The sequence below is a fragment of the Lathyrus oleraceus genome, chromosome 7 (assembly GCF_024323335.1).
Source record: "Lathyrus oleraceus cultivar Zhongwan6 chromosome 7, CAAS_Psat_ZW6_1.0, whole genome shotgun sequence".
Classification (NCBI taxonomy): domain Eukaryota; kingdom Viridiplantae; phylum Streptophyta; class Magnoliopsida; order Fabales; family Fabaceae; genus Lathyrus; species Lathyrus oleraceus.
The window spans coordinates 489,122,103-489,137,127 of NC_066585.1; the positions used below are offsets into that span (position 1 = coordinate 489,122,103).

The 15,025-nt window shown below is 39.9% G+C and overlaps 1 protein-coding gene across 1 annotated transcript; it reads right to left on the reverse strand.

Annotated features, from left to right (window-relative positions):
* Nucleotides 1-13,043: 13,043 nt before the first annotated feature.
* On the reverse strand, nt 13,044-14,372 carry LOC127104494 (uncharacterized). Its single transcript, XM_051041679.1, has one exon. It carries the CDS (start codon nt 14,370-14,372, stop codon nt 13,044-13,046), a length of 1,329 nt encoding a protein of 442 aa, XP_050897636.1.
* Between the last annotated feature and the right edge of the window lie 653 nt (nt 14,373-15,025).

Here is a 15,025-nt window from a genome sequence, read left to right on the forward strand (position 1 = left end):
ACAACTTGCTATGTTCACAACAGAGTTACCTTGAGAAAGGGAACCTCTTCCACTCTGTATGAAATATGGAAAGGCAGAAAACCTACTGTGAAGTACTTTCATATCTTTGGAAGCAAATGTTACATTCTTACAGATCGTGAACATAGAAGAAAAATGGACCCCAAAAGTGATGAGGGTATATTCCTGGGATACTCTACTAACAACAGAGCATACAGAGTGTTCAACTCCAGAACTAATGTCCTGATGGAATCCATAAATGTTATTGTTGATGATAAAGATGAAGAATCCAATGTCATAGAGGATGTTGGAACATTCCTTGAGACTTCAACAGAAAATGTACAGGATACTCCTCCTGGACTTGAGTTAGAAGCATACAACAAGGTGCCTTCCATCAGGATTCAGAAAGACCACCCTAAGGATCTTATCATAGGAGATCCCAATAGTGGTGTGATTACCAGATCAAGGGAGAATAGCTTAAATTCCTGCTTTGTATCCAAGGTTGAACCTAAAAATGTGAAAGAAGCTCTGACTGATGAATATTGGATCAATGCTATGCAAGATGAACTGGAGCAGTTTAAAAGGAATGAAGTATGGGAGTTAGTTCCAAGACATGAAGGGACTAACATCATTGGTACCAAGTGGATTTACAAGAACAAGTCTGATGAGAAAGGAGTAATCACTAGGAATAAAGCAAGACTAGTGGCACAAGGGTATACTCAAGTTGAAGGGGTTGATTTTGATGAGACTTTTGCACCTGTTGCAAGACTTGAGTCAATAAGGTTGCTGTTAGGTGTTGCTTGCATTCTGAAGTTCAAATTGTTCCAAATGGATGTGAAGAGTGCCTTTTTAAATGGCTACTTGAATGAAGAAGTCTATGTGGAACAACCTAAAGGGTTCAGTGATCCTAATCTACCAAAACATGTGTACAAGTTGAGGAAAGCTCTGTATGGATTGAAGCAAGCTCCTAGAGCTTGGTATGAGAGGCTGGCTGAATTTCTGACTACTAATGGTTACAGAAAAGGAGGGATATATAAGACTTTATTTGTGAAGGATGAAGATGGAAAAATCATGATTGCCCAAATATATGTGGATGATATTGTCTTTGGTGGAATGTCAGATAGAATGGTGAAACATTTTGTTAACCAGATGCAATCTGAATTTGAAATGAGTTTGGTTGGGGAATTGACTTATTTTCTTGGACTGCAAGTTAAACATATGGAAGATTCTATGTTTCTCTCCCAAAGCAAATATGCCAAGAACATAGTTAAGAAGTTTGGTATGGATAATGCTAGTCACAAAAGAACTCCTGCACCTACTCATTTAAAGTTAACTAAAGATGAAGGAGGTTCTAGTATTGATCAATGCTTGTATAGAAGCATGATAGGTAGCCTACTATATCTAACTGCTAGTAGACCTGATATTGCCTATGCAGTTGGTGTGTGTGCTAGATACCAAGCAGAACCCTAAGTGAGTCACTTAAATCAAGTCAAGAGGATTCTCAAGTATATTAATGGGACTTGTGATTATGGTATGCTCTACTCTCATGGCTCTGAGCCTATCTTATCTGGGTATTGTGATGCTGATTGGGATGGGAGTGCTGATGACAAAAAAAGCACATCAAGAGGATGTTTCTTCTTGGGAAACAATCTCATATCTTGGTTCAGCAAGAAACAGAACTGTGTATCATTATCCACTGCAGAAGCTGAGTACATAGTAGCTGGAAGCAGTTGTTCCCAACTAGTATGGATGAAACAGATGCTGACTGAGTACAATGTCACTCAGAATGTCATGACATTGTTCTGTGACAATCTCAGTGCCATCAACATTTCAAAGAATCCTATCTAACACAGCAGGACCAAACATATTGACATTAGACATCACTTCATAAGAGATCTGGTAGAAGACAAAGTGATTACCTTGGAACATGTGGCAATTGAACTACAACTTGTTGACATATTTACAAAGGCTTTGGATGCTACTCAGTTTGAAAATTTAAGGGGTAAGTTGGGAATATGTCTTTCTGAGGAATTATAGCAACTAAGGATGTTAGGAATTTACTGTTTAATATTTCAAATTATTAAATAATTGAAAGTGTGCTCTGATTGGTCAACAGATAATAGTTATTTCAAAAGGGTTAGGACTAGGAGAGAAAAGAAAACTGTGGCTCAAAGGTCCCCCAGAAAGAAGATTGATGTTCCAACCTCTTCCAAGACAATGGTGGCAGTCGAGAGTTCCCTCAAGAGGAAAGTTCATGGTCCAACCAAATCTTGGAGCAAAGTGGTGCCCAAGAAAAAGAAGACCAAGTTTGTTGTTGTTGAGTCTGACTCAGATGTTCCTTGTAATGTCTCTGACATTCTGTCAAAGAAGATGCCAACCACTAGCAAGCTTGCAGCTAGTGTCCCTGAGGTACCAATTAACAACATATCTTTTCATTTTGCTTCAAGTGTAAACAGGTGGAAATATGTTTATCAGAAGAGTCTGGCTTTGGAAAGGGAATTAGCTCAGAATGTCCTAGACTGTAAGGATATTATGGATCTTATTCAAGAGGCTGGTTTAATGAAGATTGTGACTCAGTTTTCAAAGTGCTATGAGATGTTGGTAAAGGAATTTATTGTTAATTTGTCTGAAGAATGTGCTGATGGCAAGACTAAGGAATTCAGGAAAGTGTATGTGAGAGGCAAGTGTGTAAATTTCTCTCCTTCAGTGATCAACAAGTATTTGAGAAGGCCTGATGAAGCTCAACCTGAGCTTGAGGTGACTGACAACAAAATTTGTCAAGTCATCACTGCTAATCAGGTAAGGAAGTGGCCTCTCAAAGGAAAATTGGTGGCAAGTAAACTGAGTGTCAAGTATGCAATGCTGCACAAGATTGGAGCTGCTAACTGGGTGCCCACCAATCATAAATCTACAGTTGCTGTAATGCTTGGAAAGTTTATATATGCTGGTGGAACCAAATCCAAATTTGACTATGGCTCCTATATTTTTTATCAAACTTTGAAGCATGCAGGAAGCTTCAGTGTGAAGGGTCCTATAACCTTTCCTTCTCTCATCTGTGGTATTGTTTTGAATCAGTTTCCAAACATCTTAACTGAGAATGATTCTGTGAAGAAAAGAGACAACCCCATGTCTTTCAATCATAAGCTGTTCCTAGGTACCCATGTCCCTGACATTGTCATGACATCAGGTGAGACATCACGTGTAAGCAATCAGCCAGGTAGAGCTGTTGTCATTGCAATGCTCAAAGAAACCTGCAGGGAATTAGAGGCAAGGAAGCTGAACTTGGAAAAATTGATTAGCTCTTTGGAGATGACTGAAGGTGATGTGCTAGCTGATGGTGGAGAATTTGGGGAAGCTGTTGCTGTTGCAGAAGAAGCTGAAAGACAAGGTGAAGAGGGAGAAGCAGATGCCAGTCCTGATGATGGCACAGATGATGATGTTGACTCTGAGTCAGATGACTAGAAAATTTCTTGTGTTTCTCATTATTGCTTGTATTTTTTATTTTTTGGTCTGTAATATTAAGTGTTGCTTTGGCAACATTTTTGACAAAAAGGGGGAGTAACACTTGTACCTCAGGACAACAGATTTCTTTGAAGTCGAAGGTCCTCTAAACAAGAGGTTATGTTGTTGTTTGCTCTCTGCTTGATCTTCTCTTGTGTTGCTGCTGTTTGAAGTTTAACTTCTATGTTTGCTAAGTGTATTAGCTAATTTGATTCTCTGCTTGGATGTGTGCTTTCTGCTGCTATGAACTCTGTTGTGATGCCAAGTTGTTTTAGCCAAAAATTTGCCAAAGGGGGAGTTTGTAGATGTTTTTGATTGGCTGCATTTTATGTTAAAACACTTACTGTACTTAGATGTCTTGACTGATGTCATGACATGCTTAAGTAGTATGCTGCAGGATTAGCTAATACAGGATTTACTAGATGTCAAATTGAATGTTATGACATTCATTCATGACAGCATTTTCTGGATGTCAAACTGAATGTTATGACATTCATCCCTGACAGCAGATGCTAAAGTATAGGCTAATTTATCTGTTATGTTTCAGTATTTATCTCAGGCTGATTTTCAGGAAACTAACAGTTGTGCTAAAATTAAGAGACCTAGCATATAGCCTATTTGTTAGCACCCTAATATGATGAAATTAGGTTAACTTGCTTAACCCTAGTTTTATGAAATTCAAGTTCAAGGCCCAAGTATTGCATTATAAAAGGATGGCAATCCTACTTTCAACAACTCAGGGAATTGAAGCGTGAAGAATTAAATATATCATTATATATCCTTGCTGTATTTTCATTGTGTCTTGAATTAGATTTTACTTGTGAGACAAGCAATTATCACCTAGATTATTTCATTGGACTAGGGTGTTTATTGAGTTGTAATTGTTGTGTCACTCTAAGCTTTTAAGCGTGAGTGTTGTGTTTCTTGATTAAAGCTTTTAAGCACAATCAAGAGTTGTTTGAAGTATATCTTCACCACTGACTTTAAAATTCTTAATGGTTATAATCACTGTTGTGATTGAGGGGGAGTGAGTAGGTACTCAGGTCTTAGTTTAGATTGAAATTGCATTGGGTAGGTCTTAAGTGATAGGATTAAACTGGTGGTTTAAGTCCTGAATTAATACCTCTTATAGTGGATTTCCTCCCTGGCTTGGTAGCCCCCAGAGTAGGTGTGTTTGTCACCGAACTGGGTAAACAATTCTCTGTGTCATTTACTGTTTTTTACATTTACTTTCTACATACATTACCTGTCTGCGCAGAATTGGATGTCATAATATCCAGTGTGACATCGATAGTCTGTTACTAGAATTTCATTTTTTCACCGACTGCCCTTTTCCGTGCTTCTTTCTTTTGAATCTTCGAGTTGTCGAATTTTTCTTTTTCTTTCTTTTTCTTGATTCATCATTTTTTCTTTTTCTCTTGTTTTTGCACTTTCTTGGGCTTTGAGAGCTTTTTGGGGTTTTTACCCCAAACTTAGCTTTTCAACACAACTTTGAATGCATTATCATGACTCTGAACAAGGTGAGGAAGTGTTGTGGTCAATGGTTACATTTATGGTGTTTTAAACAAAAAAATGGATGTAGGCTCAAATGGGGTTAACGAGGGATATAATAATTCGGGATGGCTAGAAAGGCTCAGGGTTAATTACAAACAACGTGCGTCAGTGTGTGTATGATGCAATGACAGTCCCAGAGAGTCTACGCAAATTTAGAGTGATAAAGACAAACCTGAATGACGCTCATGATGATTAATGTGTTTGGCTTTTTATGACTCACTTGGTTTGGTTTAGCTTTGACAGGATCCACAGTGCTCCTTAATTTGGTGCAATTGCTTTCTTACTTTGGAATATGCAGGATACTCGTGTTGGTTCAGCTGTATACGTTGCGTTCGATCTTTACTTTCAGCAGTGTAACTTTCTAGGGAGATTCTTCACAATAAGCCATGGTGAGTGGTGTGATCTTTCATCCATTCTCAATTGTGATCATTACTTTTCTAACCTGTCAACACAGACTTGACACACACTCTTGTAGCATAATGTACTTTCAACAGACAAATTAAATCTAGACTACAAAAGTAAAAATAACACAATAATCAAATACTAATAAAAGACATAAAATCTCCCCCACACTAGAACTCAACATTGTCCACAATGTTTGGGAACAAGCGCAGAGGAGGGAACTCACAGGGTCCCACTGAGGAGGTGGGTGCAGGAAATGCAACATCAACTATCGCATCATGCTGCTCATCTCATCCAACATCGCTCCCTGACGGGCTTGATCGATGCCTTGCCTTTGCTGTTCAGTCCTCAAGTCACCTATCTCGGTCTGTACCCAGCTTCATTGGTCAGTTGACCAAGATGATGAACCCGCCGCCTGCTGGGTGGGTTCCTGATGTTGTGGGACAAACTGCTCAGGAGGTGCTTAAGGATCTTCTTCTTCTATTTCCATTCCTTCTGCCTGGTCATCCACAAATTTCTCATCTGCATTAAAATGGTCAGTTTCGTGGCCTTCATTCGTATCGGGATCGGCGCTCACATATAACCAATTAGCACAGTCAGTAATAATAACTCTGTCCGGATCCGGCAGAGCGATGATAAACCTTTTATGAATGAGTACGGAATAATAAGTAGGGGCAACCGCAATCATACCTTGGGAAATCAGATCAGACATGTCAATTTTTGTGTTACCTGCAATTGGCGTGTCCTCGAGTAAAACAGCCTGATACCCGAAATGCAATGCAATTTGGGTGATCATTCCTCCCACGGATATGCCTCTGGAGTTTGCTCGGCCGATTCTACCCAGGTAGTCTACTGCAAAGGCAGCTACATTGATGGTCTTAGTTTGAGCCATCGAGTACATGAAGAATAGCTCTCTCCGAGTAGTTACCCCAGTGTTGTCGCCTCTACCGAACAGGGTATAGGCTAAACCTTTTTGGGCATACCTGAAACAGGAATTCTGGATGTCCGAGGCTTTCGCACCTTTTGAGGAGTAGTCCGTCCTCCCAGTTATGGCGATCCAGAAATCCTTAGGAGAGAACCCATCTGGGACCGCTCCGGGTCCGTTCAGAGGGAGTCGGAGTATTGCAGCTAACTCCTCAACAGACAATTCATGATAATTGTTAAACAACCGGAAACGTAAGGTGCCGAAATAATACCGGTTGTGTTAACCCACCGCTTTTCCAACTAGAACTCCAAAGTGCTGAGGAACTCGAGAGTAATACGCTCGTAGGTCGGCGCCTCCAAACTCATAAACTCGAGCATGCCCAAAACATGGAACATTCGGTCTACCTCAATTTTCAGCCCTAGAGCGTTCAGATTATGCTCACACATATACCTGGTCGGCGTGAGCTTGTGCTTCCGGTGAAGTCTGTAGGACTTTTACTGCTGGCCAAGTTAAGGAGTGGCCTAGTAAGAATCACTTATCAGCTGGCAAGCTAACTGTCAAATATGCCATCTTACATAAGATTGGTTCAGCCAACTGGGTGCCTACTAATCATATCTCAACCATCTCTATTGGTATTGGAAGAATCATTTATAGTATTGGAACCAGGATAAACTTTGACTTTGGAAGGTTTATTTTTGATCAAATTGTCAGACATGCTTCCACTAATGCAATGAAGTTGCCCATTGCCTTTCCTTCCATCATTTGTGGAATTATCTTAAGCCAGCAACCAGGCATTCTCAACACAAGTGACATTCCAAGTAGAAGAAAGCCTCCACTATCCATTCACTACAAGTTTTTTGAAGGAAGCCATGTCAATGATGTTATCATAACATCTGCATTGAAGGAGCCTGCCTCTAAAGGTAGCTTGATTGATCAATTAAAGGAAACTTGTAAGGAGCTAGATAATGGTATTAGGGTTGCCAAGGCAAGGAAAGAGGCTTTGGAGGTTCTTATTGGTAGCTTAGAGAAGGAAGAGATGGAGAAGGCTGGTGAGACCAAGGATTCAGATGCCAATACCTCAAGTGAGAGGTCCAATGCTCAATCTAGTGGCAGCTCTGATTCTGAAGGTGAAGATGATGTCTCTTCCTCAGACTGAGTGGTAATGGTTCCCCCTGAAGTGAAGACTGGGTTGGTGTGGCTATTGTGTGTGCTGTTATGAAAGCTGGTCCCCCTGCTGTTTTGATGTTGAAGAATTTGTTTTTTTTGTTATTATGTGTGTAATTTGTGGCAGTCCTTACTGATGCCTTTATGCAATATTTGGGCTCTTAATGAGTTCCATGGATTTCTAATTATCTCATCTATTACAACTCTGTATAATTATGGTTTGTATCTCCTAACAATTATGTTTTAACATTTTAAATGTTATAACATCTGCTGTGATATTCTCTGCTAGGCTAATTGACATTTATTTTGTCCAATTGGTCACCTTTGGTCAATTTTGACTAAAAAGGGGGAGAAATGATTATGTGGAACAGTTAAATATGTGGAGCTGTGTGGAGATATATGTGCTGGTGTAGCTAAACAGATGAACAACTTGTTGAAGGAGATGTCTGTGATGTAAAATAGAATGTTGTTCTGTTTTGTGATGTTGGAGGAGATGTCTGTGATGTAAAACAGAATGTTGTTCTGTTTTGTGATGTTGGAGGAGATGTCTGATGGTGTTATGTGGTGCACATGTGATGTTGGAGCAGATGTCAGAGGGTGATTCTGACTGTTACAAGTGTTGTGGTTACATGTGCTGTTATGTTTGTGTTGCACAGATTAAGGGGGAGAAGAAGTACCCATGTGCATTTATTGTGTGTTTTACTAGTTGCTTCTATAACTAGTAATTCTGTTTGCTTCTGCTGCTGTTTAAACTGTTGTTTAACTGCTTATAGTTTTCTTGTGAGCAAAAAGGACAGATATATGTTTTAGCCAAAATTTGCCAAAGGGGGAGTTTGTTGGTTCTAAGTGTTGGCAGCAATTTTGGTAAAATAAAGAGTGGTCACAAGATGTTGCATGTGATGTCTTAAACATAAGATATTTTTGTACCTGCTGGAGTTTTAAAAAAACATAATTATGCAGGATTGTTTCAGGATGTCATACACAATGTCATGGCATCTGATATTATGTACCTGCTGGAAATTATAAATGGAATTTTGCAGGATTGTTCCAGGATATCAGACCCGATGTCATGACATCTTGTACACAGAACATTCAGGGAGAATGTTATGTGTTTTGTGATTGCGCATTTAATGGCAATCTATGTATGATTGAAGATCTGATTTGTAGGCGCATTTAGTCATTGATTACAACCCGATTTACTTATTTTCCAAAGAGATCTAACCAGCTGTCATGAGAAGATTTAATTGGAAAATAGTTTTAGGGTTTTCAAGATGTCCAAGCCCAGCTGAAAGCTTATATAAAAAGGGACTTGAAAAACCTGATTTGACACACAACCAATACAAAGCGAAATATTGAGAGAGAGCAAGGGTTTGTGTCTTGTTTAGTCGTGAGACTTGTAAGCCATTCAATTCAGCCATAGATGATTGAATTGGTCTGATTTGTGGGTTGTAAATTGTCACTCTAAGCTTGTAAGCAAGAGTGTGTGTCTACTTGATCAAAGCTGTGAAGCAAGATCAAGTGTGTGTCTACTTGATCAAAGTTGTTAAGCAAGATCAAGTGTGTGTGTCTGCTTGATTAAAGCTGCTAAGCAAAATCAAGTGTGTGTTATTGAAAAGTGTCTTCTTTTTAGAGTAATTGTTGTTTAAAATCACAGGTGTGATTGAGGGGGAGTGAGTGGGTTCTCATATCTAAGAGTGCTTAGGTAGAAATCGCATGGGTAGAGATTAGGTGAGAAAGACTGTAACTTGTTGAAGTGTACGGAGAGTCTTTGAACTGATTCTATTTAGTGAATTTCCTTCCTGGCTTGGTAGCCCCCAGATGTAGGTGAGTTGGACCGAACTGGGTTAACAATTGCTTGTGTCTCTTGCTTTACTATTTTTTATCTTTATCCTGTTTGTTTTACTTAGATATTAGTATCGTGCCATTACCTTCGACATCTCATATCTGATTCCAGAGTTTTCATAAGGTTTGACCATTGGCCATCACTTGCTGCGCATATTTCAAAGATGCCATAGAAGTTCCCACCTTCTCTTCCTCGAGATCCTCAATCCGCACTGCATTTGTAATTTCAAGCCCTTAAAATTGGGTGATGACGGCGTCCTTTTCTACGTCAATGTATTTGAAAGTAGATAATTGACTGGTGATCAGGACTTGTTCACCATAAACAATAGCAAGCTTGCCATTTCGGATGAATTTCAATTTTTGGTGTAGGGTGGATGTGACGGCGCCTGCGTCATGAATCCACGGTCTCCCAAGCAAACAACTGTAACCAGGATTAATATCCATCACCTGGAAGAGAATTTGAAACTGTTACGGACCAACCATCATTGGCAAGACAATTTCACCCATTACAGTCCTTATAGAACCATTAAAAGCCTTCATAACAACCTCACTTGGTTTGATATCAACACCAATATATGACAACTTGGCAAAAGTAATCTTTGGCATCACATTCAAAGAAGAGCTGGTATCAACCAAGACGTGTGAAAAAGAGTCTTTTTCATATCCCATGGATATGTAGAGAGAGTTGTTATGCTTTTTGCCTTCGGCGGGCAAGTCATTGTCAGAAAAGCTTAGTGTGTTGCAAGATGTAATGTTTCCAACTACATGGTCGAATTGATCAACCGTGACATTTGGATTTACATAGGTTTTCCCCAAGACTTTCAACAGAGCCTTGCGGTGCGCTTTAGAGTTCAAGAGTAAAGACATAACATATATCTTCGATTGGGTTTGAAGGAGCTGGTCCACCACCTTGTAATCACTTTTTCGTATCAGGCACAAAAATTCTTCAGCCTCTACATCTTGTATGGGTCTACTCTCAGGTATGACCAATGGAGCTTTACCATTGTCGGGTTTCTCGACCACAGGCTTACTACCTCTAAGATTAGCAAGCGTGAAAACCCTACCTCTTCCTGTGAGACCGCTTGCATCGGCAATATTAGTGACAACTCTGTTGTTGACCAACATCTTCTCAACTCCATTCACTAATGGAGTGGGCTCGTACCCCCATGGTAGAGCTTTATCAGATTTGTAGGGGAAAGGAGTTGGCATTTTTATGTTCAAGCATTTAGAAGAGTCAGCAGGAGGTGTACTTTCTTTGGGCAGGCAAAATATCTCAAAAGCTTTGGACTTATTAAAAATAGGCACTATCAAAGACACTTCATCGTTCTTCTTCTTCCTACTAACTTGTAACGCACCATTGGAAATCAGCATCTGTATATCTTTCTGCATATCGAAGCAACCTTTAGGGTCCCTCAAACAAACAAAGCACTTCTCATGATCTTGTTTCAGAATACCGACTTTGAACAGCTTGAGGTGCACACGCACCAACAGAGTCTTCACTTTCAGGACGTCCATAATCAAATTCTCATCTTCGATAATCATATTTACTTCCCCATGCTCAGGAAATGGGTTGGTTGCCACATTTGGCATATCACCAAACTTAATCGTCCCTAATCTCACAATCTCTTGAACTTTTCCTTTGAATACAAAACAATTCTCAGTGTTATGCCCTGGCGCATCAGAGTGGAAAGCATAACGTTCATTAGGTTTATACCATCTGGGAAACTTGTCAGGCACTGGTGGTTGCTGTATTTACTGTTGTTGTTGTTGTTATTATTGTTGTTGCGGCTGATACTGAGGCGGTGGTTGTTGTGGATACTGTGGATAAGGCTGATATTGTTGTGGCAACTGTGGATATGGTGAAGGATAAACGGGGAACATCGGGTGCAGTGACAAAGCTAGATTCGGCATCATAGGTGCCCATGGTGCCACTGTGACTGCCAAGGGTTGTTGATAATAGCCTGGCATGGGTTGTTGTACTTGTGGAGCTAGAACTGCTCGGGCAGTTGGTTGATGTTGTTATCTTCTATTGCTTGGTCAGTGGTGAGAAACAACATTGGCATCTCCCTCTTTCTTTTTCTGCCATCCACCAGACTTCTTGGTGCTACTAGTAGATTCAGAATTATCATGAGCTATTCTTCCTTCTTTTACCCCTTATTCGAGTTGCCCACCGACCCCTACCATCTCGGTGAAGTCACGAGGCATACTTGAAATGAATTTCTTGGAATAAAAGGAGTCTAAGGTCCTCAAGAATAGTTTGCACATTTCTTTCTCTTCAACAGGTGGAGTGACTTAGGCAGTGACTTCCCACCACCTTTGTGCGTATTCTTTAAATGGTTCTTTCTATCTTTAGGACATGTTACCCAATTGAGTATGATCGGGTGCCATGTCTAGATTATACTTATAGTGTTGCACAAATGCCCCGCCAAGATCGAGAAGGTTTTGAATATTTGCACGCTCCAAACTCATATAGCATCTTAACGGAGCACCGGACAAAGAGTCTTGAAAGTAGTGAATTAAAAGTTTATCATCATTTGTATATGCGACCATCTTTCTGCAATACATGACCAGGTGAGTCTGAGGGAAAGTACCACCATTGTACTTCTCGAATTATGGTACCTTGAATTTAGCAGGGACCCTCACATTTGGAACGAGGCACATCTCGCCTGCGTTCTTGCCAAAAGATCCTTCCCTTAGAGGGCATTCAGTTTCTTGCTAAGAGCTTGAATTTGACCTTGTATCATGTCTTCGACGATGTCTGAGTGGATACTTGGACCATGATATAAACCAATGGGGTACTCTTCAAGAGGGTAAGTAACCACGGCGGCAGGTGATACCATATAGCCAAGATTTCCCATGGTCATGGAAAGCTGAGCCCCATAGGGATGGGTACCATAGTATTGTGAAGTGAGCGACTGAGAAACCATAGGTTGGGGCCCATAAGGACCTTAGGGAACAAAAGAACCAGTGGGAAAGCCTTGAGATAAATTTGGAGGAGGAATGAATCCTTGAAACCCATGAGGAGGCCCATAAGGTTGACCAAAAGAGTAAGCAAATCCGAATGACATACCGAAGTCGGTAGTTGCAACAGCAGTAACGACAGTTGTAGCAGGTATAGTATCAGAAACAACTGGAGAAGACACTGTTGGACTCAAAGGAGTTGAAGGTATGAGCTCTAACTTTGCCATCAAAGTGTCAATCAATGTAGCTTGTCTCTCCTCGATGGCTCGGAGAGTAAAAATCTCTTCATGCAGTTCACGGTGCGCTTGTTCGAGAGCATCCATCCTCAACTGAATATTAGCTCTTGTTGGATATCTGTGACGGGTAACAGGCGCTTCTGAAGAATAGAATAGACAAGAATGAGACCTTTGAAAAGTATTTTATTCTGTCAAAATATGACAACAAATGATGCAAATGATGCATGGATGCACATTATTTCTTTTTACTTTATCGACTCTTACTTTCAAGGACTTGATAAGTTTTAAACATTTGCAAACTTCTTTCAAACTGGAAGTGACAATTACATTACAAGAAAATCCAATAAGTGCTTACAAATAAAAGAAACTAAGAAAAGTAAAAACATAAATACAACAAATTAGAGAACCCTAGGCCTAGTCTTCAATTCAGCCTTTAGAGCGGTCTTCTCTTCCAATGCTCGTCAAAGAAGTCCTTCAGTATGTAGCAGCTTCTCCTTGTGTTGATCGAAAGCAAACCAAGACGCCTTGAGATCTCTATCCAGCCTTTGCCTTTTAGCGACCCCTTGTTCTAGAGCTACCTTTTGTCGAACAGTCATATCCTCCTTCTCTTGTAGTTGACTACGGAGTTTAGAACATTCTTCATTAGCGAAATATAATTTGTTCTCCCAAATGTATGTATCTTTCATTAACTGGGTGCTCTCTTCCTTTAGCTTCTTGAATTCCTCAAAAGATACATGAGCAGGTTCCACATGCTCGCTACTCAAAGGTGGTGGAGGGGGGTATGGCATTTTGAGCTTGGAAGCCCGACTTTTAACCCAAGTAGTATAAGCCTCTTTTGCCACACTGTTTCGAGGACTTAACTCGGAATTTTTCTTCTGAGAAATATGAGACCAAGCCTTCATAACATCCCTTCTAAGATTCACATTCTCCTCACCTTCTTGGATGACAACAAGAGTAACCAAAAGAGACTCAGGATTATCATCCAGGGAATATCCAAGTTGACGGTATTCTAAAGATGGATTATAGATAATAACTCCCTTGGTATTGATAAGAGGTACGTTGGGGAATTCTCCACAACTCAATACAGTCGTCCCAATATCATAGGTTGCATTGTACCATACTATGTCCTTATTAGTAAGAGCCATAAGCCTTTTTGACCATATGAAATTGTCCTTGTTGTATAGAGTGGATTGCTGCAAGTGAGAAATAAACCACTTGTACAATATAGGTGCATAACAATTGACCCATCCACCCTTTTTCTCGGTCCTAAAGTGGATTGAGTAATAGACATCTCCTAGAAGAGTAGGAACCAGATTACAAGTCATGAAAACTCGAATAGCATCCATATCGACAAAGTCTTTGAAGCTTGGGAAGAGTAGAATCCCATAAATCATTAAGTCCAAGATTGCCTCAAACACATCATGACTCCCTATGTTGGCATAATGTGAAGCTCTTTCCACCAAATACTTGATGGGGAAACCGGAAATTCCTCCTTTCATGATGAGACCATTTTCTACCTCGACCTTTGGAACATGTAGATATGCCCCAATAATGTGGGACTTTGGTACCTCCTTTCCTCCAATAAAAGGAATCTTATCACGGATTGGGATTCCCATAATATAAGTGAATTCTTCCAAAGTCAGGGACAATTGATAATCGGGGAAAGTGAAACGATGATACGTTGGGTCATAAAAATGTGAAAGAACCCTTAAAGCCATGCTATCCACTTTCACTTTCATCAAAGATAAAATATTGCCATATCTCTTCCTAAAGCCATCATGATATTCCATACGAGCGGTCAAGTCTTATAATAGAGACAAATCTGGATCGGGGAAACTAAACTGGAATCGACTCCTAGTTTCTTTTTTCAAAGACATCCTCTAAACAAACGAAAGAAGTTTACAAATGAATATAATTTTGAATCCTTGAAATTAAAAATGATAACCAAAATTGTTCTTTTTTTACCATTTTTAATGTGAATGCTTCATCCACCTTCAAGGATCGTAACCCAATTTATTGCAAACTTGGAGATTAATTTGGACATCGCAACTTTTAGGGACAAACCAGTATTTTTATCGAAGGGACATCGAGGGTCAAACCGGCATAATATTCCAAGGGACTTTCTTTGTCCAAGTTTGCAATAAATCCGAGTAATTTCTCTTTGAAAGTGGGTAAAGGATGTTATGATGCATGAATGCATGAACACATAATGCAAGATTATTGGTTTAGGATCACAAGCATGGAGCTAAGGGGGATAATGTCAAACCTCCTCCCACAAGGTGTGTGCTATAAGCTTAGGAGATAGAACAAGTAAACGGGTTCTACGAAGGTGCTTGAATGTCAACGTTCCATCTCGAAGTTATTACCGACTTATCACGTAAGTGAGGGATGATAATAACTTAAAGGTAATCTCGTTCAAGTTTGGTATCATGCATTAATCCCA

Excerpts from the sequence above, each read along its gene's own strand:
- LOC127104494 (XM_051041679.1), bottom strand. The coding sequence starts at position 14,372 with ATGGAATATCATGATGGCTTTAGGAAGAGATATGGCAATATTTTATCT.